General features: G+C 45.9%; 1 protein-coding gene across 5 annotated transcripts in view; it reads left to right on the top strand.

Moving 5' to 3' along the window:
- The window catches only part of ZNF423 (zinc finger protein 423), a 229795-nt gene that overhangs the window by 59351 nt on the left and 146306 nt on the right, over positions 1-24138 (top strand). For 4 of the 5 annotated variants that reach the window (XM_067302563.1, XM_067302561.1, XM_067302562.1 and 1 more), the window contains 2 exons: positions 7257-7457; positions 10843-10923. In XM_067302563.1, coding sequence (XP_067158664.1) covers positions 7257-7457; positions 10843-10923 — 282 coding nt within the window. The remainder of the gene's footprint in view (positions 1-7256; positions 7458-10842; positions 10924-24138) is intronic. The other variant, XM_013941081.2, reaches the window with a different exon arrangement.

Raw genomic sequence — 24138 nt, 5'->3', positions numbered from 1 at the left:
CGGCACGCTCCGGTCCGCCCCGCTCTCCGCCTTTGCAGCGCTCCTGCGAAGCTTCCTGTGGCGGGGAGGCGTTTGCATCCCGAACCTACAATCCCAAACCACTCGCCAGGCGCCGAAGAGCTGATGCACGTCGTGTGCTGTTAACGCTGTGAAGTACAATCCCACTGCTGCTTGCGTGCAAATAAATAATAACAACTTAGATATCTGTCCACTTTTCAGTGTGTAAATGCATTTGTCGCATAACATAGTAACATCTAAATCATTTTAGTAAAAGCACTAGAAAGGCTGAAATACTGCTTGGAGGTAAAATTAAATTTTACTGGTTGGTGTTATTTTTATGATTTCCTTACCCAATTTTTTTTAATGCTTTTAGAGAAATATGATGCTTAATCACTATTATCACTATTACTTTTTTTTTTTTTTTAATTTCTCTCTGTTATTTTGCCTTCCTAAGGTCTGAAGACTTAGCCCGCAGGCTAAAAGCTACTATAAAGTATTCCTTAAATTTTTTCTTGTTTTTGTTATAGACACAGATACCTTTTTAATGTGCCTGGTCAGTTTTGAGGCTACTATTTTTGTTACTATACGTAAATCATTAGCAAGCATTTTTAGTGTGATCAGTGAAAGGTTAATAGAAACCCATAATTTTCAGATAAATCTTTTTGATTAGCTACTCAGAAATTTCCTTAAAAAAGGGGTGTAAATTGTTCCACACTGAAAACTGGAGACTGTGTCCAATTTGTGCATAAATTGAAATTGTCTTTATAATAGACTCTTAGGAAGGTGTGGGGTTGCCTTCGAGGTAATGATTTAAACATAAACTGACCCTTGATGAGGGAGTTGGAGTTTCAGTTTAATGCGTTTCTGCAGTTTTCATTCGCCTTCAGTGCCTTCAAATTCCACACAAATAATTCCTTCATAACAAGTGCCTTTTCAGAAGATGTATGCTGCTGACAGTTAATATAAAATTATTGCCCCTGAATGCATTTTTGTAATTACTTCCCAGAGAACTGTCTTTGTGTTAGAAGACATTTCACACTTTAGTAACATAAGTGTTTGGGGAGAACATGAGTAATAATTACAAGCAGTCTTTCAGTGAAAATAAACCTAAAAATTATATATAAAAAAAAAGCTAATGTTAAAGTTGGTTAGAGACAGTGAGGAATTTATTTAGCATGTTATGCATGTCTATATATTTTCCAAGTTTAATAACCCTTCAGTAACTAAACTTAAAAAAGCAATAAAGAACAGAGAAACTGCTTTCTAATTTTTAAGCAATAATGAAACAAAAAACTGATTAAAAGTGACATGTTACTAGAGACAGAATAAAGAAACTTAATCTGAATGCTCCTATAGGAGATTTCTGCTATAATGGAAAATGAAATGACTCACAGTTTGATCAATAAAAAAATTAGCAGCATTTAATAAAAGGTTTCTCCAGCATGTTGACTAAAGGATATTATGAATGTCCTGAAATCCAAGAAAATCAGTATTTTAGGTTGAATTCATACTCATTGAGTGTGTGAGATATAAAAATTGACTGAGCAAAGTCAGTGGGCTTTAGATGAAACCCTATATGTAAATAAATAATAAAATAATAATAATAATAATAAATGGGGTTGGGATTGTCCATAGAAGTAGTTGTATGTTCTGGTGGTTATTATGTGCATGCTGACAGTGAGCTTGTATTCACACGGACATGGAGCACAGAGAGCGAAATCTTGGTCGCTTTGGAGAAAATGGGGTAATTACACCGAGAGGTTTACTGTCCAAATATGCAGATAACCGTGGGCTTGGGTGAAAGCAAGGCACCGTGAGGCACCGAGTTCACATGCATCGCCTGTTCTGCATGTAAAGCATACGAGAGCATGCCCCAGTAAAGCAAGGTGTAGTGAGCTGGTCAGTCCTCTGCTCTGCCACGTGTGCTTGATCGCTCTTGCCATGCTTTTCAACTCAACGTAGACACTTAAGATTTTTCTTAAATGCTGTAGTTGCCGATCTGCGAAAATTGTGTCATGTTGGTGAAGTAAGATCAATATTTTCCCTGTGAAATATTAGTGTAATTAAGTTATAACAAGGATACGGAAAGAAGAGGCTGGTGAGCACGCAAGCTTGCAATTAAGGGTTCTGCAAGCAGCGGCTGCTTGGGCGCCGGCAGCACCGATCTCTTGCTTACGGGGCGTTTAGCTCGTGCCCTGTCTCTTTTGGAGCCCATGCTTTTGAGGCAGCTGTACAAACAGCTGCAGCACCCTAGCAAACGGGGTGCGTTTTTTAACTAAGTTAAAGAACAATTCTGAGAGCTGTCTAAATACTTAAAAATTAACGAGATTGAGCACGTACTGTGGTGTAATACAGCTCTCCTGGATATAGTACAGCTAGGAAACGTGCGTCTCGCTGCTACCACACTTTGCGCAAGACTGCGCTGCTAGTGCAATCTGTGTCTTTATCCGGGGGCTGTTATTCGGAGTTGTCCAGCGTCGCGCCCTCCTCCGCCTCTTCCCTGGCGCTCCGCGGAAGCCGCGGCGGCCTCCGCTCGTGGCGGCGGCGCGGTCCGCCGTCCCTCGGGCCGGGGCCCTGCGAGGGCGCGCCGAGGCCACGCCGTGCAACTTTCATGGTTCAAGGGCAGCCTTATCCTACTGCTCTTCATCACAGCGCCGCAGCGAGATCAATTTTGTTAGGCTGGCAGCCGGAGGAGGCCAAGGCCATTAGCTGCACGCCGGATCACATCCAGCTTCTGGTGGTGCGGGGGTTTCCCGCAGGCGAGCCCGCGGCGGGCGCGGGGCAGCCGCCGCGGCGCGGCGCCTCTTGCCGAGCCCGCGCTGGGGTGCAGCCTGCCGGCGCTTTGGCGCGGCCTCCTCTGCCGCGCCGGGTCGGAGGCGGCTCTGTGCGGGCGGCGGAGGCTGCTGCAGCGGCGACGCAAAGGCGCCGCGCGCGCGCCCGTCTGCGGCCCGGGCGGGACAGTTCAAAAGAGATGGGTTTTTGAAAGATTTGGGCTGCGGTCTGTGTTTTTGTTACTGGACCATCAGCGGCTCTTCTGCCTCTGCTTGTTCTCTGTTGCCTCCAGCTGCAGAGAGCTTTGGGGGATTTTTGCTCTATTGCAGGACCAGCGACAGCATTAAAACGCGAACAAAACAAACAAAAGTGGAGGAAGCCCCCACACGGACTTGGCATCTGACGTGGAGTAAAACGCTTACTAATGAGCATTTAGATTAGGCCTTTCCTTTAAGTTACTTGTTTCTTTTGTTCTCGCTCCCTAATTGTGCCCGGCGTTTCCTCTCCGCGCGCCGGGGGCAGGGAGCAGGGCGGCTCCGCCGGGCGGCCGGGCTGCGGGCGGGGGTCCTGCCGCGGCCGGCAGCGGCGGCGCGGCGGGGATTAATGCAGCCCCGTGAGGCATGGTGGCTATTTTACAGCACCGTTCATTCCTCGAGTGATTAGTTTTTATTTCTTCAGCGGCGTTTTCTTTAATCACTTGTCCTGCATCTCTGGAAAATTTCTAGGAATTATCATTGCCCTTTGTGAGACCTTTATTTATTTATTTTTCCTTTGCACCAAGGCAGAGGAATGACGAGATGTCTCTTCCCCCTCTTCACTTTGTCTTCAGGCTCTCAGAAGACACCAGTGTGCCTGTGTACGTACGTGTGTACCTGTGTGTGTACACGTATAGGTGTTTGCATAGCAGGACAATTTAAATTTGAGTACTCTATAGATTAACGCCGTATCCCTGTGTGGCAAAGTTACTTTGATAGGAAGCACTGTCTAGTGCTAAATCCAGTGTACTCCCACTGTAAAGAAACGCTGTTGATGGAAGCCCTATAACTAGAGGTATCTAAAGCCAGGCGTGATGTGACTACATGGTTTGCTCCAGAGAACAGTCCTAGGTTCAAAAAAAATCCCAGTTTTTAAAAATCCTCGGGCTTAAAAAAAAAAAGCCTGGAAAATTTACTAGCCCAAACACAGAGAGGCTGGATTGCCCTGTATTGTGCTGATAAGATGAAAGGCTTCAACTGTCTCTATTTGTTTGCACAGCTAAAAAAAATAAGCTAAGAGGTTTGTTTCTTTTTTAATTTCTCTGGCCCATGTCTTGCAAGGTGTTACCCATTTCCCTGTCTTTCCACGGGGACTGTAGGTAGCCATCAGCACCGCTTGCAGTGCGGCCCCGGCCTTTTTCGTGCTCTTTATTACGTGCTGCTGGCCGAAGCCCCAGGACGGAGGTAGCTGTTTCCGCGGTGGCCAGGGCCGCGGCCAGAGCAGACCCGCAACGGACGGACAGACGGACGGAGGGATGAACGGACGGCGGTGGCGGCACGAGCGCGGGGCAGCGCGCTCCCGGCTCCGCGGCGCCCGGCGCGACCAGGGCGCGCAGCCTGCGTTCGCGCACCGGCCGCCGACGGCAGCGTTTTGGGCGCGCTCCGGCGGCGCTTCCGCCGATTCCAGCCTTCGGCACCCTGCGGGAATTCTCCTCCCGCGCTCGCTCGGCCCCGGCTCGGGCAGCAGCGCTCCTTTCCCCGGCGCGTCCCCTCGGAAATAGCGACCGCCTGGAAAACGAGCTGCCCTTTACGAAGAAGAAAGAGCCATGAGCAACGCCAGCTTTAGCGGCAAGTAGAATAACGTACTCTTGACTGTTGGCCAGGCGGTGTAGGTCATACGGTAAAGTGCTCTTCTTCTTCAGAGCACTGCAGGCCTTTTACTGTGTTGCAGGGAAAACGAACAGAAAAGCCCCAAACCTGTTTCCTGAGACTGCAGGTAGAATAAGGTATATGTTCAAGGCCGACCGATCAAGTTGCGTCCCCTCTTGCTCATAAAAGCAGACTGTCAAAGCGATCAGCAGCGGTGGCGGGTTCCCTTGGCGATTGCCGGTAATGCTCCTGTGCGACGCGGGGACTTCCTTCCGCTGGGATCACCTGGCGGCCGCCTCTTGCGAGAGCCTGGGCCGGCAGCCTCCTCCCGGCGAGCTGCGCGCGTGGCCGGCGCTGCACGCGGCAGTGGCCCTCGCCGGCCCGCACCTGGGATTGGAAAGGGGAGAAAAAAAGGAGAGGGGAAAAAAAAAGAAAGAAAAAAGCAAAGCAAAGCATGCCGCTGGGCGGCGGGCTGGGAGGGCAGTGTTGCTCGACGGGCAGTAATGCTGAGGTGGGGCGAGCGCGCGCAAGCCCTCGGACTCGCTGCAAGCGGAAAACATCTCATCCTAAAGCAATGCTGCGTTTGCTAAATAATTTATGCACGATTCATCGTTGTGTTATTTGACATACAATTATGTCAAGCAATGATAGTTTAGAAAGGTTGCCTGGCGGATCAGATTCCCCGTTCAGCAGGGAATTGAAAAATGTTTCTGGAATTTGGCTTTGCAGTCAGGAATCTATTTTCTTATCTCACATTGTACAATTTATTTTTCCTAAAGCAGTGTGCTAAATTATTTGTTTTTGTTGGACTTGGTCAAACAGATTTTTCCCTGGTGTAGCCACAAAGTTTTGGAGCAATACCAAGGATGAGTTTGTCACAGTGTACTCGCCCGCTCAGCTGACCTTTAGGTTAACTGTCAAAAGGCAAAACTGCTGCCATAGAAGCCCCTTAAACCTTCCCTAAGTTGCCTAAATACTTTCTGCTTCTGGTGGCAGCAAAAGCAGTTCAGAGGTGCTTTCTCCAAGTTTTCCGTAAGCAGGCATCATGGAATCAGGTGGCAGTTCTTTAAATTAGATTTATATACTTGGACTATTTTTATAGGTTTCTGTCTTATAAAACTGGAGAGTTGACATTCTGATTTATTAACTATCATCAGCTCTACAGGACATGCGGGCTTTAAAAAGATTGAATGAGCTGTAATGTTTGTGATTCAAGTCTGGGATGAGAGATTGTAAAAAGGTGTGCCAAGTAAATATGACAAAATGGAAGTGATAATTTGAATATGTGCATTAAATTATGTGTTAAGTTAAGCAAAGCTAGCATAGCTTTAAATGTAAGTTATTATTTGGCGAGGTAGTAGTATAAAGAGAACCAGAATTACGCTCTTTTTCATTACAATAAGTTTTTATTAAAGGAAGAAGCTATAAAGCATGAAGTTCAGAGCACCGCATTTTATTGAATAAACATAGTACAGATGATGACTTACAACACAGAGAGCTTAGTGAGTGATACTTTTTATATCCAAGTCCTTAAATTCATTTTCTGTGTATAAGTGGCATATCTGATCTGTTAAGATGCATATTATATCTCACCCTTAATGGAAATTTTCTAGTAGAAAGGTATGTATAATTTAACAGTAAAAGAACCTGAAAATGTGTAGATCAGTTAATTGCTAAGAGAGATGCTGCGATACGCCACAAGCAGGCATTGATTTTTAATATTTCCATTGCAATGCGAAGGGTATGTCATGTTACGAGCGCTCCGTGGAAAACTGCAAAGCATTTTACAGTAGCCGATTTATGTTATCGTGCTCCGTGCAGAAGATGGTATAAAACATGTGCTTTCAGTGGAGGGTGGTAGCAGAGCCCTGCTAACACCGTGTATTGCCCCAGTGTAGCAAAGCTGATTCTCCAGCTAACGCAGCCTTGCAATGGGGTGTTTCTGGAGCTGGTGGAGAACTGAATCTTGAGGCACACTAATTCATGAAAACTTGCGGTTTGTTTGGCAAAGACATTGATGTTTTCCCATGCCTGGCTCACAGGCTGGATAAAAAACCATCTGAGAAATCTGAAGGTCACGTGCAATGACGTCGGCCTCGCGACCAGAGCGACAGCGCTCGAGGTTTACTCGCCGGACTGACTCACATTGGTTTATGGGCCCTCTCACACAGTGGCATATACCTGTTCTTTGGGGGTCTTGAACTACGGTGTTTTTTTGTTTTTTTTTCCTCACTGTTAGTAATATTGGGGTTTGGAGGTGGGGAGCATTAAGAATTAGAATTCAGCACATGCCTTCTCTTTGTGAGCTGTAATTAATCTTGCCAGTCTTTCAGGCTTTGAGAATCTGGTTTAAGTGATGAAACACTAACAAGTTTATGTGACAGAGTTGGAGATTGCTGCTCTACACCCACTAAAGAAGCTCATAAAAAGTGTGTTTGCAGGATTCACACCAAGCAGTAGCGCGTACAGTTGAGAATTGTTGCACCGCATGATATAAAAACCACATTAATATAATAAAAGGCGTCGGGAATAATGTGAGAGCAGCTGTAATTAAATGTGTCTTAATAAGTGCAACATCATTCTTAAACCTCTTATTTCTTCAGACCTGTAAAACTTAGAGCGTGCTCTTCCCGTTGGCAGGTGGCCTGGGAGGAGAGCTGGAGCACGATGCGAAGGACAGCCGGGCCCTGGAAGAGAGGAACAGCGTGACGAGTCAGGAAGAGAGAAACGAGGAAGATGAAGACATGGAGGATGAGTCAATTTACACCTGCGATAACTGTCAGCAGGACTTCGATTCACTGGCAGACCTGACTGAACACAGGGCACACAACTGTCCTGGAGGTAATGTTAAACTAGCTTTGCAGTTCTGACAGGTGGTTAGCTGGGTAATTGGACATAGCAACAGCTTGAGGCCTCAAGTGAGACTAAAGAATTAATAATGTAATTTTACAGTTAATGTAATTTTATTGTGGTGCCTTGGGTAGCCTTTGTTCACTCCTTTAATAAAATTAAAATAAAAGCAACAGCTTTCCAATTGGAATCTGTCAGTAATTATGTTAGGTAAAAATGTTGTGGGCTTTTTCAGTGTTAAAAGTTTCAGATAGGGTATTTTTCCTCTCCCTCCAAACGCAGGCAGATTTTTAAAAAAGTTAAATGACTTAAGTGTGCAAAACTCCCATGAAGAAAGGCCTCTGAACCCCGTAAATGAACGTGACACTTCTGAGATTAAATTTCCAAGTGTGAGTTTTGTAATCCCACCCTAAAAATATGCCATTCTCCATAGGTTATTATGGCATTTTCTTCTGAAGTTTATGGAAGCGAGGATGGCATCAGCCTACGCTGATCTTGATTTGACTTTTTGTGAAGTACGAAAAAGCTCAGAGCGCCGGTGTGAACAATTGCAGCATCTCTTGCTTTTACACGGCTCTTTTCACACGGGCAGGGATAGCAGCAGGAATTCTGGGGAGCATGCTAAGCCGGTTTATGGGCATAGTAAAAAGCCTTGCCGATCTTATCGGAGATTAAATAAAATCTTAGGAGGGCGAGCACAGATATGTTCGTATGTATTTAAATCGGAGGTTCTCATCCTTCACCTTCCAGGAACTGAATACTTTGCCATCACTTTTTCCTCCACACTCTTCCAGGAGATTTTTAGCCAGTTTCTCTTAGGCTGGTGGGTGGAGAATTGCAGAGGGGTAGTTCCTCCGCTGAAGCGGCAGGATCCCAGACCCTCCAGCTTCTTTCCCCTGAGTGCATATTCCCTCCCTGGCCACGTAATTCGGCAATTAGTCCACGTTTCCTTCTCTTCTTCTTGGGCATCAGTAAAGTTTAAGCTCAGCCAAGAACAAACACAGGAAGCCCGTCAGGGCCGCTGGGATTCCCCAGGCTTGTCGGGTGCCCGGGTTTATCCGGGCTCTCGCTCCCAGCGCAGGGGGGGACGTGGGTCGGGCCGCCGGCTCCGAGCGCCCCCCGGCCTGCCCGCTGGCAGGGAAGCCGCGCCGGCCGGCCCGGGGCGAGGGGCGGCCGGGAAGCGGCGCGGGCTGGAGACCAGCCGGGGCTCGTGGCGCTGCCTCCCGAGGAGGAGCGCGCGCAAGGCTGTGGCTGTTGTCCGCGAGCACCATGAAAAGGAGCAGCTATTTTCCTGAGGCAAACGTATATTAAGATGTAGCAATCTAGAGATTCTACTCATACAGATACAGTCAGTATTTTCACACCTCAGTTTTTATTTATCCTCAATATACTATTCTGTTAGACTAAGTAAAACGAATTATATTTTTGTGGGATCTATCAAAAGAATTTGTTAATATTCCCATTGCTAATTTTTGATTGCAGGTAGTATAATTTCATCTTCTTTTACTGTCTTCATACGTGATGCTGATTCATGAAGACGTTTTGTCATAAAAAGGAACCATATAGCCATCTGCATATACATGGGATAGATGCCGATTATCTCCATGTGGAGACAACCTTGTTCGAGAATAAAAGTGCCTGTTTTCTATTTAGCCTGATCTAAAATGTTCTGAAGTGATTTAATGTAAACAGGAGGATGGCACTCATACTCAGGAATGAGAATGTTTCCATGGAGAAAATCTGGAATATCTCTAGATGTCACATAAAAAAACTTTAAAGTGCAGACCCACCTATTTCTTTGATAATCATAAGAATTTTTGTTCAGAGCATGCGAGATACATGTGGTGTTCAGTTGAGCAGAACAGGCTTGCACCACCAGGGTGAAAATCTAAGACAGCATTAGGAAGCGTGGTGTATTTAAAGATGGCATCCCACAGAAGGAGCTCTTTGACTGCGTCCTTAGTTGCCCTGCACTCCTTTTATTTGTAGTGCCTGCCTGACACACGTGAGGTTGTAATGCAGAGCCTGACCTCTTGGCAAGCTAGGTTTTCATGTCTTAATCTGAAGCAGAGTTTTCAATCGTGTCTACACAGCTCCAGATCAATACAGGTAATATTTGTAGCGATAATATTACCAGGTTGATAATAGGACGTAACTAATGACTTCCTGTGGGACAGCGAAGTTAGGAAGGTATTGTAGCTCAGGAGTGTTGCAGGATCGTAGGAGATTACTCCAAAGAACAGGATAAACCATCTATTTCACTGGAATCCCTTAGAAATTCATTACAGTGCGCTGAAGTTATCATACAGTTTGAACACAGCTGCTTTGACACGTAAGGAAGTAACAAACAGCCATTTCCCCCCTTGCTTTTTCATCTGTTTCAGACTTGTTTCTTTGAGGACAAAACACCGCTGAAATCTAGACATCTCTTGTAGCATGAGTGCATGGTATTCCTTTTGATGTCAGTGTAGTATAGATGTTCTCTCGCTGGCAGAATTAGGTGCCTTTATACCTTTACGCATGCCTGATGCCTGTGATTGCAGGCTGCAGGTTTCCAGTGTCTACAGGGATCTGAACAGGGTCTAAATGGGGGCAGCCTGCACTGCAAGAACATCCCCTTTCCTTGCTGCCTCATGCCTTCCCGTCTCCCAGCTTTGCCCCACAAACGACCTCCCCTGCAGCAGCCTGGGCAATAGTGCCTTAAACAGAGAGCATCTCTGAAAATACGCTAAGAATAAATAAAAGTACTTAGTGTATACAGTAGGTGTGTTAAGTTTTTAAAAATTAATTTAAAACTCACTCATAGCCCTATGTCCCCTTAACTAGAAAAGACTAAATAATCACCATCAGCATCATGCGCAGTCCTTTTTATACCTTTTTTTTGCACATTGCTGTTATAGCATAGGTGCTATTATGTTATAGCATAATGCAATGTTATTATTGACAGGAGTAAAGAATCACAGCTGGGTTTACAAATAATTGTGTCCTTTAGCCAGCACTAGACACTGCATACATTAAGCAACTATTCTGCAATATAATACTGTCTGCTGCCTGATACAGAGTTGTTTCTTGTCCGATGAAAAGTGGCTTAAGAGCCCTGAGATTTGCCATTTTGTTTATGTGTTATAATCCACAAGCGTTAGTCTGTTTTTAGCTTCAGTCTTTTTATTGCGTTATTTTTGCCTCCTCCACCCACATCACCCCTTCCCTCCCACTGGGTCAGAATATCCTTGTGTAAAATTTTTTCTTCAGTTTTTCAACTGAATATAAAGTACCTTAAAGCAAATTAGCGCATCAATGAACTGGAGAGAAGTAGGTGACGCCGGGGTCTCTGAGCATTTCATGAGGTCCTCTTCTGTTGTTGATAACTTTACAGGTTGTCTGTTTCAAACAGCAGCAGAGCTATATATGGATATTGCCAGCTTGGAAGCGGCTGATTTTTCTAAACTACTGTACGGTAGGAACTAGTTTATAATTAAAGTCTTGCAGTTGCTCCTTTTAAATGCCCTGTAACTTGTACACTAGGCTTACATTTGAAATGAGGTCTTGTAACTGTTTCATGCTAGTGTATAATTTTGTATTTTCTTGCATTTCACCTGCTACAAGAATTATAATTGCCCTGCAACTGTGTGTGCAGGATGCTTACCCAGAAAACCACATACAGCAGCTTGTCAACAAGCGACTGTGTCTCGTTAATGCTTTTGTCGTGTAGTACTTTGTGCTTCACACTGACAAAGATACACTTCTTACCTGTATTTCCAAAATTAGCCCTCCCCCAAATTGTAATCTTTTGTTGGACCTGATTGGCAAGTCAGAGATTTTATTTTTTTTGCTGCTGTTGCCTTTTTTTAAATTAATGAACTATGGATCGTTCTCCACAAAAGAAACTGAAATACAGTTGTGAAAAAGCAGTGTGGAAACTTAATTATACACCTAGTTTATACAGCTGTGGCTCTAATGACCTACTGGCCCTAATTACTGTGTTGTGGCTCGGTCTGAGTGCTCTTGTCCTTGCCAGAAGTCTGTTCCTTTCTCTTAACCTGACTAGTGTTTCAATCTAAAAAGAATAACAAATTTCCTTTTCTGTTCTTTTCTACGTTGTTTTGCTGAAATGCAGTTTTCCTTCTTTCCAGAGGTTGTAGCAGTGTTTTAAAATTGGCATCAGAAAAGCTCAGTAATGCCACGCGCTGTCAAAACGTGGATTTCCCCCGGAGTTCTCCGTTCTCGCCGCGCAGAGGTGAAAACGGGCCCGGGGCAGGGTGTTTGCTGTCGGCCGCACGTGGGGCTGCGCGCGCGCGCGGGCACCGGTCCCTGCGTCGTCCCGCGCGTCGCCTCCCCCCGGCGCAGGGCCGCGAGTCGGTGTTATTGCCCTCCCGGGACGAGGCGCGGGGCAGGGGCTGCGGTTCCCCGGCTGTCGGGGGGAGGAAGGAATTCGCCCCGCGAGGCTCGGAGCACCGTCGGCGCTGGGAGCTCCTGGAGGCGCCGCCGCCGTCGCAGCACGCTCGGCCGGGCTCCCGCGCGTCTGACTGCCCCGGCGCAGGTAGCGCTTAAGCCTCCAGGGTCTGGATCGCTTAGCGGCCCCGTAGAGGTCTGCGCGCAGCGGGACGGGAGGCGGCAGCGCGGGCGCGAGGGCAGGCGAAGCCGGGGCGAGCCGCGGGGAGGGCCGCGGGCGCAGAGCTCCCGCGCGCGGGGCCGTGCCAGCCGCGGGGCGCGGGGCCGGCAGGCAGAGCCGGGCCGGCGCGGGCAGATAAGCGCGTGCCAGGGCGCCCGCCTCCTGCCCGGCGCGGCGCCGCCGGCACCTTTGTGCGGCGCTCCCCGGGGAGCGCGGCAGGGCAGGGGAGCCAGGCACTGCGCGTGCAGATAAGAGCCCTGCCAGCGCGTCTGCAGGCACTTCGGTTGCTGTAACCAAAACCCCCCGTCGGAGGGGAAGCGATGAGCTGCACCTACCCCTTTCTCAGCTGTCACGCAGCTGACAGTCATCGCTGATGGCCCGGCTCTGCGCTTTGAGGCTGCACAAAACCTTCTTTGCGATGGTGATGGCTTTCCTCAACCAGCATATGTTTTTCCCTGTCATTGTTTAAGCACGTGGCCCAGTGAGGCGCTGAGGATGACATGTTAGCTTGGTTGTATCAGCAAGGGACTGTTCCGTTCTTACTACTTTAATTGAGTTCTTTTATCTACTTTTATCTGGTTCAAAAAGTAGTCTGCAAAGTAAGTACAGAGGTGCATGAAAATGGATAGAAACAAAAGTGACTGCATCTTTTAAACAAGGCTTCCTAAAGACAGCACACATCCTTTTGGAGTTTTTTAATGGTTTGATACTCGGCTGTCTGAAAAGCCAGTTTCTCCTCCTGATGTGTTGCTGCAGTGGAAATCGGGAGGTGAACAAAGTCCGAAGCACCCAAAGTGTTGCAAAGAGAGCAGTACCTCCAAAGTGCTGGGGTGAAAGCTCCTGCGTGCTGGGATGCACCTTCCTTTGTTATCCAGGTCACATCTGGGTTCTCTCCGAACCGCTGCTAATATAAGCTAATACATGAAACTCAATTCAGAAATGCAGTGAGGGTGGCCTGGAAATTGGGTGCTCATTATAGCATAGCCTCTTAATAATGCCTTAGTTTGATGGAGGGTGCATTGGAGTTGTCCTGTCTCAAGCAGGCGAGAGCATGGATTATTTGTAGGTAGGTGTGCATCCACAGCTAGAAAGCGTGCATGCCCGGCCAGTGATTGAAGGGATGAGTTTTGTCCTTATTGGTAGCTGTTGCAGATTCAGAAGAACTGTCATGGTTTTCAGGTCGCAAACATGAGCAATGAACAAAAGGTGCACTGAATGTCTGCCTTTTTTTCTGATTTCTCCCCCTACCCCTTAGCAGACCATCAGGCAGGTAGTCTTCATCCACATATGTAAGAACGGCCTTACTGAGGCAGCCTGATGGCCCATGTCTTGCCTTTCCCCCAGAATATTCTCTCAGCTGTCAGCAAACTGTTGTCCTGAGACTTCCTCGTGGCTTTCATTCAAGTTTTCAGAGACTCTTCTTCCACGAATTCGCTTTTTGAGGTTTCTCTTTGTAGCCAGGTATGCTTTTAGCATTTCAGGGTGAGGATCTCCACGGTTCTGTTACGCGCTGGGGGAAGTATCTCCTGTTTGTTTTGGCTTTGTCACCTCCTGCTTTCATTTGATGCCCTCTAGGTCTTCCAGTGCGGGAGACAGTGATGGCTGTTCCTTTCCCACCTTCTCCAGCCACTTGTGTCTGAGCAGGCTCCTTTTACTGCCTCTCCACGCTCTCCTTTTTCAAGCTGAAGACTCCTTGTCTTCTTACTTATTCCCGTATGGAAACTCTTCTGTGACTCTGGTCATCTGTGTCCTCCCTGACACCTCCTGCCCTTCTGCTCCACCTCTGCTGAGAAAGGGGACCAGATAGGAGATCTACCCACCATCCAGTTCCATCTTGGACAGAAAGGCAGAGTACCTCTGAGGGGCATGAAGGTTCATATACTTGGTGGTGGTGGTGGGGTCTCCCTGTTTACAATCCTCTTATCTCCTCCACCTTGCCCCAAAGTAAGAGGCTGAGGTACGTGGTAAAGTATTGCCAATAGGGCACCGAGTAGCTAAAATATCTCCTTCATCACCGGTGCTAGATGCACAGTGGACATTTGCATGTCTATCCTAATTCCTGAGCAGGGCGAGATGGGTAATACTTCTCCTGACGGGAGAGACCTGGGAGACAGAAAGGTGGTCTCTGGCCTCATAGTGGGGAAAAAGAATTAAGGCTTCAATGTTTATTTAAAGAAAGAAAGAAAAAAAGCAACCAGCAGTGCATTTCAAGCACTCATCACAGAACATAATTTTGTTGCTGGTAGTAGTGGGATAAAAAAAGTCTTTCTAATGATGATTTTTTTGAATTTTAAAGAATATAAATGTCTTTTAAAAATCAATTAAAAATAAAGCAAGAGTGCATACAAACATTGTCAAGAATTTCTACCTATTTTTTTAAAATGAGCTCTAGAAAAAACCCGGCAGAAATTCTGTAGTGCCTATTTGAAAGCTTTTGTTGTAGCCTCATTAAACTTGGCGTGTCTGCAGATCCAGCTGGCATGTTATTAGCTGTGCTCCGGGCTGGGGGAGCCAGGAGGCAGCTTCCACCCCCGGCGCCGGCTGGCTTTAGGGAAACCTGCCAGCATGGGTTGGTCTTCTGCAGCCGGCCGGCTGTGGGAGCGCTCGCCCGAGCATCCCGCGATGTCCTCTGGGTCCGGGAGCCCGGGATGCGGCCTGCCGCGGGGGCTGCCTTGAGGGACGGTGCCCGGCGTCCTGCTCGCCGGCTGAGGGAGGAGGCTGCGAGCGGGATGGATCTGCAGAGGTACGTGGCTCCCCGAGACACCCCGAGCTGGGTGCCCGGGCTCCCTTTAGGTGTCTCGCTCCTTTCTCCAGCATGAGACAATTAGCTATCATCTGCCAAATAGTTTCTTGGTTCTGCGTGAACTAGTTATTGGACTGAACTAGTCAAATAATTTGAATAAGGGAGTTACTTTCCCTGGACCTGCTGGGGAGGCTGTTGTTCTCAAAGCTGGGTTAGAACATCAGAAGACCTTAGCTGTTTAGACCTTCACCAAAGATTCTGGACTTTCTTCAAAGCTTTGGTGACAGGTATGCACCTCCTGAATGCTGTTTCATTTAAATAATTTTAATAGTTGTAGCAAGGTGAGTTTTAAAAATTAGATTTCATAATTTCCTATTTAATTCAAAATTGTTGAAAATATATTTAGTAGAAATTTAAGTTAAATATTTAAATAAAATACAGGTAATGTTAATTAAACTTCTTGTTTATTGCAGCAAACTTTTGCCTCTGCTAATGCAAAATTAATCTGGAATTTTCAAGGCACCTGATCTGTTCACGTTAAATACTTCCTATGGCATTTGAGCACTTCATAGTCTTCAAAACATTTAGACTAGCAACTACTTTCTGACATAAGCAAGTACTATTCTTATTTTCATCATCACAGAATTAAGCTGAAGTCTCCTTAGTTTGGCATAAATCTTGACTGTTGCTGAAGGGGGTATTCCTTCCCTCCGTCTCTCGTGTCATGCTCACACAAGGTTTGTGTTGTCTTTGGGAACCGACACTGCTGAAAATTAAGAGGATTAATTTTTAGTGTGCTCAGTTCCCAGACCTGGCATCCCCTGGAGCCGCCCAAGCCTTGGGGTCAGCATGGGGGGACGCGAGGTCGGGGTTCGGGGAGGAGGCAGGACCGTCTCCCTGAACAGCTATAACTGTGGCCTTGCCGACTTGCCTAATAGCGTGCACAAAATCGCTGGTGGAGCCGTGTTGCTAAATCCTGGTGGGTTTTGGTGGTGGTGAGACCTATAACTGCTGGGGTGAACTTCCCCTTGAAGGCACCAATATTTTAGCACGTGGGAGCATGTCTTCTCTAGGCTTCCCTGGAAATCTTTTTCAGCAAATGGCGAACGAGTTTTTGGCTCCTCCTTGTGTTGCTGCTCAATTATCGTTAGCCTTGTGGAGGAGGAGGTAAGGAAAGGCTGAAGAGGCCCATTGCTTTTCTCTTCTCCAGGGAGTCTGTTACACTAAACATTTGAATGGATTTTTTGAACATAATTCCCAGTCACTTCCTCTACAGTGAACTGAGGTCACTTGCGCAGACTTTGTAGTTAATGATCTCTCCTAAAATAAATGAGATTTGATATAACTTGTATTAAATGGTCATTTCAGAAAGCTGGATCTACTAATTATTCATTAGAAAATTTGGAAGGACAGATAGAAGAAGAATAAAATTCCCTTTATGACTTTGCAGAAATATAAATATATAAACCTGCATTCACTTCCTCCTAGCAAAAATGAATGCAGGTGATTTACTGGACTCCAGAAGTAATCCAATCAAATTTGAATTATGTTGATCAATCTGCATCAATAAACCAAATCAACCAAGCCGAAAGCCAAGCCAAAAATCAAAATAACTGCATGATGTTGCTGTGGTATGAGAACATCAGCTGGAATTATTTACAACGTGTCTTTATGACCCTTTTAAAAACAGTTATGATGATACTCTGATTGCTGTCTGCCTCCTCCTTGTGTGTGATGTGGCTTTTGCGGGTTGTCCTGGTTCTCCCCTCGGTTCCCGGTGCGACAGGCCTCATCCCTGCCCGCTCTCCACTGCGGGCTCCCTCTGCCAAGGCCACTTCCTTGCTTTACTCCTTTTCTGGTCTTTCATCATTTCAGCTCTTGCTTAGCATAGTTTCCCCCCTTATGTTGTGTTAATATTCTCATTTTCTTGGTCCCCGCATGTAACTGATTTAGTTCCCTAAAAGAGAAATCAAACTGCTCCAACACGCTGTTTTGGGGCAGCCTCAGAAGAGCTAAAGATACCTGTTATCCACGTTCTTGTTTAACAGAACGGAGCCAATTATTTAATTTGCATTCCGACTGCATCCCGATTCAACCTGGTAACTGCCTGATCTCGTCTTTACAGCCCTTCTCCGCTGCTGCCTTTGCTGCCGGCTCTTGCCCGTTCTGTTTTACAAGAGCCCTTTCAGGTAGGAACTGTATCCCATTAGGTGTTTTAACAGGGCCCGCTGCAGCTGGGCTCGACTGTGATTAGAGCCTCTGGTACACAGCAGTAAAGCCAACAGTATTCCTTGCTTTATGGAAGATCAATTACCATCTTCAGGGGACAGTCACAATAATGTTTTATTCCTCATGCATCTAAAACAAGCTTAAAATTTAAAACAACACAAAAACATCAGTGAATAAGATTTTTCTCTCTCGTAGCTTAAATGAGAGAATATTGCTGGAGTTTTCTGGCCACCAGTTTACACTCCAGCAATGTGAAGGTCAGGCGGGAAGGTGCTGCTCTTGTGTAACTAGATACACGCACATAGCTGTGAGGTACAAAATGCTTCATTTTACGTTAATCGCCTCAATTTCAAAGAGCAGGCCAGCTAAAACTGGCTGCGTGGAAGCTAACGTTACTTTTAGGGGAGCATCAGTCGCAGTGAGAAGGGAAAGGAGGAGAGCGGCTCTCCGCAGCCGGGAGGGAGGAAGGAGCTTGCAAGTCCTGCTGCAGCTGGGAGAAGCGCGGCTGGAGCTGGCCGAGCCACCGGCGCTGGCCGTGCGTGTCCGGACGGGCGAGTGACAGGCGCCGGCTCGGCTCGGCTCGGCTCGGCGTGCCCGGCTGCGCCGGGAGGCGGGAGGGGGAGAAAACGCAATTTGTGAACTTGCCCCTCTCGAGCTCGCAGAGCTCCTCTGGCCGCGGCCGGGAGCGCCGCTGCGCAGCCGCCAGCTGCGGCCGAGCCGCCTTTTGCTGTCAGCGAATGTCACTGCAGGAACCTCGGCAGTTTAACGGAGCCGCTGCGTGTACGGGGGGAACGGGGAAACTCGGGGAGAAATATTGTGGTGTCTGGGCTGTGGTGGATTTTACTCTGAGGAAGAAGATAGCCACAAATGTTTTACATTAGTATTGATAATTCTGGTGGTACGGAGCCCAACCAAAATTTCAGGAAAAAATAAGTTACTCTGTTAAAGCAGACATGAAAAAAAAAAAAAGAAAAAAGGGCTTAACTTTTGTCCTGAGGGTGATAAAACAGCACCACACAGCTGAAAATCAATCTGACCTTCACCCACGTGATGCTGTTGTCTCAGTCTGTCTTTCATTTCCTTTGGTTGAGTGAAGGCCGTGGCATTCAGTAGGGAGAAAAGCCAGAGGGAGGTGGGGAGAATCCTGTTTGCTCTGGAAAGGCTTCGGCGCTTGCATAAGTTTACTCCATAAAGAGAGTTGCTGGAAAACTTTGGATTCGTTCATGAAATTAAAAAAAAAAAAAAAGAAATCCCTTCTTCTCTTAATAGCTGGGAATCACGTTAAGGTAAAGAAGACATGAGCTATTAAAAAAAAAAAAGTGTTTGTGATGTAAAACATTCTGTTTTAATTAAACGTAGAATTAGTCAGTGACGGTGTTTTCAAGCAAAGGCTTCACGCAGTAACAGGAAACCTGCACATTCATTTAAAAACAGAAATTTGTACCCAAAGGGGAGAGAAAAAAAAGCCAATTATTTTTTCCAGAGATATTTTTACATTCTGTGTTGCAGAGAACACTCTGTCCAAACAAAGGGAATGTACCCAGATGCCTGTGTATTTACATATACATCAACAAACAGACAGTTAAAGCTTGTGTTTAAACCATATTATTCATTTGCAAAATATGGGTAAAATTTCAATTGGTGAAATACTCATTTTGCACAATATCCTGCTGCAAGTGGGATGGGTAAACACTTTCACACCTCATTTTCCCGAAGACGTAGAATGAACTAAATGAATGTGCAACTTTCCATGCAGAATTTAATTTTACTAAAGAACAACACCAACTAAGGGACGACTAGGTGCATAAGCGTATTTTGATATTTTTAGTACATCTCAAAAGCGATTAAAAGCACAATTCATAGTTGTTCATCCAATCCCTTCTTTCTTCCATCCCTGTTGAATTTAAGTGCAACCCAGAGCCAAAAGATGCCAGATATTGCTTTTGGAAAACAATCAGTTTTCCACACAGGTTTTACAAAACTAAGGTTACTGTAAATTCTGCCTATCCTCAACCACAGTTTTCCTGATTCATCTCATCATATGCAAATAATGTCCTATCATGTCACAGCCATAAATTATTGTGTTGCTTTACATTTTTATATTTTATATCCTATAGCTACTGTAGTGTGGAGAGTTAGGGATATCTGCTGTCTTCTTTGTTCAGTAAATGTTGCTTATTTTAGAAAGGTCTATAAGAAATGTCAACTCCTTGTTAAAAAGATAAAGGGAGAGATTGGATTTAGTTGTAGAGATTAATCCCTGCTTCGTAAAGGTTGAGAATCAAACAATTTGTTCGTTAATCTATTTGGGATGGAGATTAATTTGTGACTACAAAAAATTTTTTTATTTAAAGTGTGATTTGTCTGATGTGCCAACAGTCATGGGCATAGACCTTTGCTATTATTTTGCATGTTATTAAAAAGAAAAAACAGTAAATTTAAAAGATGTTGGGACCTTTCCTGGCAAGCTCTGCTACTCAAGTCTCCATGTGATATGCCAAAATGCTATTTGCATAAATGCAGAATTTAATAAGTTATCATTCTGATTAACGCCATTAACTGCTTAACTACTGTAGAAATTGGCTTCCAAAGTTGCTTCATGGTAGCTGTTGCTCTCAACGTCATCCCATTTGCTGTCTCGCTGGGGATAATGGTATGCAAGGGAAAGCAAGAAGGTCAAGGATCTTTTTGTTTAGTCTCTTTGCACATTAAAAGTTCTATTATGTGTTTGTATTGCGTGTGGTTTCCAGTCTGCTGGCGACAATGCTTTCCAAATCCATTGATGATGAGTTTACGAAGCTAAATATATCTTGTGGGCAGTGACTACCAAGCTATTGCTTTGTGTAGCAATCGGGCCAACGCTTAACAAGTGTTTCTCAGAATGAGGAATTTTGAAATCATCTTACAAAAGGGTCAAGAGAGATGCTAATATGAAAGATGACAGAAGAAGCGTATACCTTCACCTTGGCGAATGGTGGTGTTTAGAGCTGGCTCTATCTATGGGGAAGCGTGCCTTGGGCTGGGGGGGTTTATAGGTGGTTTTTTTGGTGTGGGGAGGGCCGTGGTACTGCTGTGACTGACCCAGCTGCCGCCAGCCTGAAGGGGGTTGAGAAGCGCGGTGTCCAGTATGGATGCGCCTGTCTCCGACCCTGGCGAGGAGCGAGCGCAGCGTGCCGCGGGCACGTGCAGGCGTCCCCGCGAGCGCCCGTGCCGCCACAGCTGGCACCGGCGGGTGGTCGGCGTCCGCAGAGACCTCGGGATGGTGGATGGAGCCGCGCCACCTCCTTGCTCGTTTTCGCTCCCTGGCCAGTAGACTGACCTTTTAACAAAAACAGCTTCAGCTGCTATAAAACATGAACAATAGCTTCAACAGATTTTATCTGGGTATGCAGTAGCAATGGGTACATTTTGGTATGTAAATTAGCAGCCATAAAGTGCGAGTGAACTGTATGACCGGTTTGTGCTTTAGGTTATTGTTGCAGGCTGTGTGCAAACTCAGGCACATGTCGCTGCCTTCTTTCCGAGGGTAAGTGCAAGATACTCATTCTCTTTTAAAATGAAAGCAGAGATTTTTTTTTTTCTTTCAAAAACCCATTCATGTTCTGACTGCATGCGTACCTTCACACCTGTCAAATGACTCCAGTGTGCTTACTCCCAGGGGCTACCTGACATCTGGGAAACTCTCCCTCAACCCAGACCGAGCCCTTTCTCGGTGTCTTTGATGTGTGCATTCAAATTGAGTCACGCTATCGCACATCATCCTCGGCATTATTCCGTTCTGCTCCAATATATCCCTGCTTTTATAGCTTTCAGCTCGAGTCCTGCTCACCGACTGTTTCGGTGGTGTTGCAGTTATCTGTAAGCTGTCTTGCTTTTCACTGGGGTGCTGGTAAACTCAAAAACATCTGCAGGCAGGGTCATTCCAGCTTGTTAGTCTTCAGAGGATATTTGCACAGTTTCATAAGGCTTGGACCCATACCCACACCCATCCTAGATGCAGTGTCTACAGATTTATCCCCGAGAGCCTCTTACAGCTTTGTTTGTATTACTATCTCGAGCTATCCCACTGCAGCAATCCTCAGGAGACAGAAGTGGTCAAGAGTACTTAGAAACATCTGTTAAAAATTCAGACAAACACTGCACTGTCACTAGAAGCAGAAAGGATAGGGCAAATGAAATACATCATGTGGTGCTACAGGAAAAGGGGACGTTTTCTTTGTTCCTTCTCTTTCCCTTAATTCCCTCAATAGTTTGGTCAGGGGATATAGGAAGATGCCCCTGCAGAGTACACTTGGGGTAGAAAGTTGCTTTTTACCAATGTCACAAACTCATCTGAGAGTTAAGTCTTGCGATCCTATGGGAGCCCTATTCCCAGAGCACTGGCATTTGATTCAGCACATGCTTTTTGCTTGTTTCAAGAAACCTTACATTAATTGTGTAAAAAGTCCCCTTTTAATAGCAGCCAGTTGTTTCTCATACACAACTAACTGGCTTCTCTAGTCAAAGCAAGGAACCTTACAGGACTTTCTGAAAGATGTGGACCTAGAGAGTGGAGATGGGGAGATAAAGTGACTTTGCAATGACTTTACTATTGCTTGCCATACTTGGAAGAAGTTTTAACAACAAATCTAATAATGGGCTCAGTATTGAGATCCTGACTGGCCGTATGCTATTTTGCGTGTGGCTACATATTGAGAAATATTGACATTTGTCCTTGATGTATGATGAAGTTGCAGGGAATCTGAGCACAGAAAACAAGTTTTCTTATGTTTGAGATCTGACTTCCTATGAAGTTGTGTTTCTCTATCATAATAACCCAGCTCACCCACCCTCCTTCCCCACACAGTGCTCTCCTCTCCCTTTCACGTCCGCTGTCTACAAGCAGGGCAAGAAGCAGCACGTGCTGTGGCCTGTTACATGCCACGAGTTGTGCTGGTTGCCTAATGACAGCAGGGGTGGATAGCTGCCGAGTTAGTTCTTAGCCTTTCTCGCGGTAGAGACGTGACTTTGGTTCTCTCTGTCCTACCCAATCAAATGGAGATCCTCCCATCTTAGAGAAGCTCAATTTCTATAAGAGAAACTCAATATCTCTCTGAGCCCTCCATTCTCAGTCCAGTGCGATTCAAAAATAATAGGAAGGGACAAACAGTTAGACATATGACAGGCAATATGATCACATAAACCTTGTTTTCTTAGGATGCCAGGCTGAAAAAAAATGAACACAGATCTCCTGAGAATAAATGAGTCACTTCAGATTGAGACGTGATGGACAATGTTGGCTCTGTTATCCCTCTGCAGGAAGGGAGGGGACAGGGTTAGGGAGAACATCCAGAAATGTAAAAAAGTTGTTATTAGGAGGGTAAAGCTTCCTCTGCCACTCATCCCCGGTAATGGACCCTGTATTGCCCTGCTCCCTCTTCCTTTTAGGGGCCTTTTGAGGAAAAGTCTCCTGTGACAGGGACGTATCTCAGGTCTTTTCATCTGTGAGCTGCCAGGTGAAAGAATGGGGCTAGAGAACAAAAGATGTTCTGATATCGCAGACAAGCTCTTGTAGAGTGTGCCACATCAGCTGTCTCTGATAAGGTCTGCTACATTTTCTGTTGACGGTGTTCCTCCCCTGAGGATCCCCCACACCTGGGGAAGCCTGCCATAACCTGCACAGTTATTTTCCTCCCTGCCTTTCGCTTCTGCATACAGATGGAGCTGGGGTATCGCACGCTGTCCTTGCCCTTCTTCTGTTCTGCTCCTTGGCTTCCCAGCTTTCCTGGCTCTGAGCTTCAATCCCACCTTCCTCTCATCCGCTTTCAGGAGGGGCTTTGCAATTATTTATGAGCTATCTTGTCCCATTTTCAGACATTTTCAACGTAGTCTGTGGAAGAGGAAAGTTAAGTGTATGTTCTCTGATATTACAGGGGACAGGAAACTTGAAATAAATGTTACTGGTCCATGTTAGCAAGATATACTTGTTTTTTTAAGAGGCAGGGAATGCTGCCTTTTGCATCGGTGGAATTCTGGGTGGAGAAAGTCCGCGTGGCCTGTAACAACCTCCTCTTGTCTTTTATGTGTTTGGAGGCCCTTGAAAGGGCAGGCAGCTAGCTTGCTCGTGTACTTGTCCAGGGAGGCTCTCTGTCTTGCTTATCCTGAATTCCCCCTCCTTGTCTTATGGTGGGCTGTCTTTCTCCTCCCTCCTACCGCACCTGTGCTCCACTTCCTTCTCCTTCCATGCGTCATGGTCTGGAACTAGAGAAGCTCCAAAATACATCATGGCAAGAGGCAAAGCTTTAATGATTTGGGCATCATAGCTCCTCTAGAGGCATCTTGAGATTCTCTGAATGAAATAAACATCTATCCAAGCTGAAGAGCAGCATTTTCTCATTTTGCTGCTGCTAAATAGGTGGGAGGAGTGACTAACTGCTCCTTTGGAAATAGCAAAGTGGACTGGCTTGTCCACTGCCCGGCACTACAAGTTGGATGATGCACTTACCCATTCAACCCATCTTCTACCACATCAACATTTCACTTGCCTACATGCATTGCATATTTGTGAAAGAGTTATAGGCCTCCTGGTGACCTCCTCTTCCAAAGATAACTCAAAATACAGAGTCTCTCCTAAGGAGAGATGTATTCCCTCTCCACCATTAAGCATACAGAAATCAAATTTCTTTTGCTTTTGACCAACCTCAGATAAAAATTGATGGTTGCAGCTGAATCTCACTTTGCGTTTTTCATTAAAACTGTTCAAAGCAAAATACAGGGTGGAGAATCTGATGTGAGCCAAAACTAACCTCCCTGTTCCTTCCAGTGAAGCTGTAGTGCCAAATTTCACACAGGCGCGTTCTCCAGCACCTCCTTTGAACACGAGTGTGGTTCTGGAGGCTGTTCTGAGGCGCTTGCTTGAAACACTCTCTGAGCTGGTGGAGCATTTTCTGGCACTTAAGCTTCTGTATCTGGTGGCTGTTTGTTCTATACAGAGCAATGAGTCATGGTTTGCTAAAGGGGAAAAAAAGTGTTTCTTAGAAAACCTTTCAGAAAAGCTAAGATTGTTTTTTGGCTGGAAATGCTGTTGGTGTCTGTGGTGAAACTGGTGC

Source organism: Apteryx mantelli, chromosome 10 (assembly GCF_036417845.1).
Source record: "Apteryx mantelli isolate bAptMan1 chromosome 10, bAptMan1.hap1, whole genome shotgun sequence".
Classification (NCBI taxonomy): domain Eukaryota; kingdom Metazoa; phylum Chordata; class Aves; order Apterygiformes; family Apterygidae; genus Apteryx; species Apteryx mantelli.
Note: the sequence above shows the minus strand (reverse complement) of the source record. Positions and strands in the feature narration are given on the sequence as shown.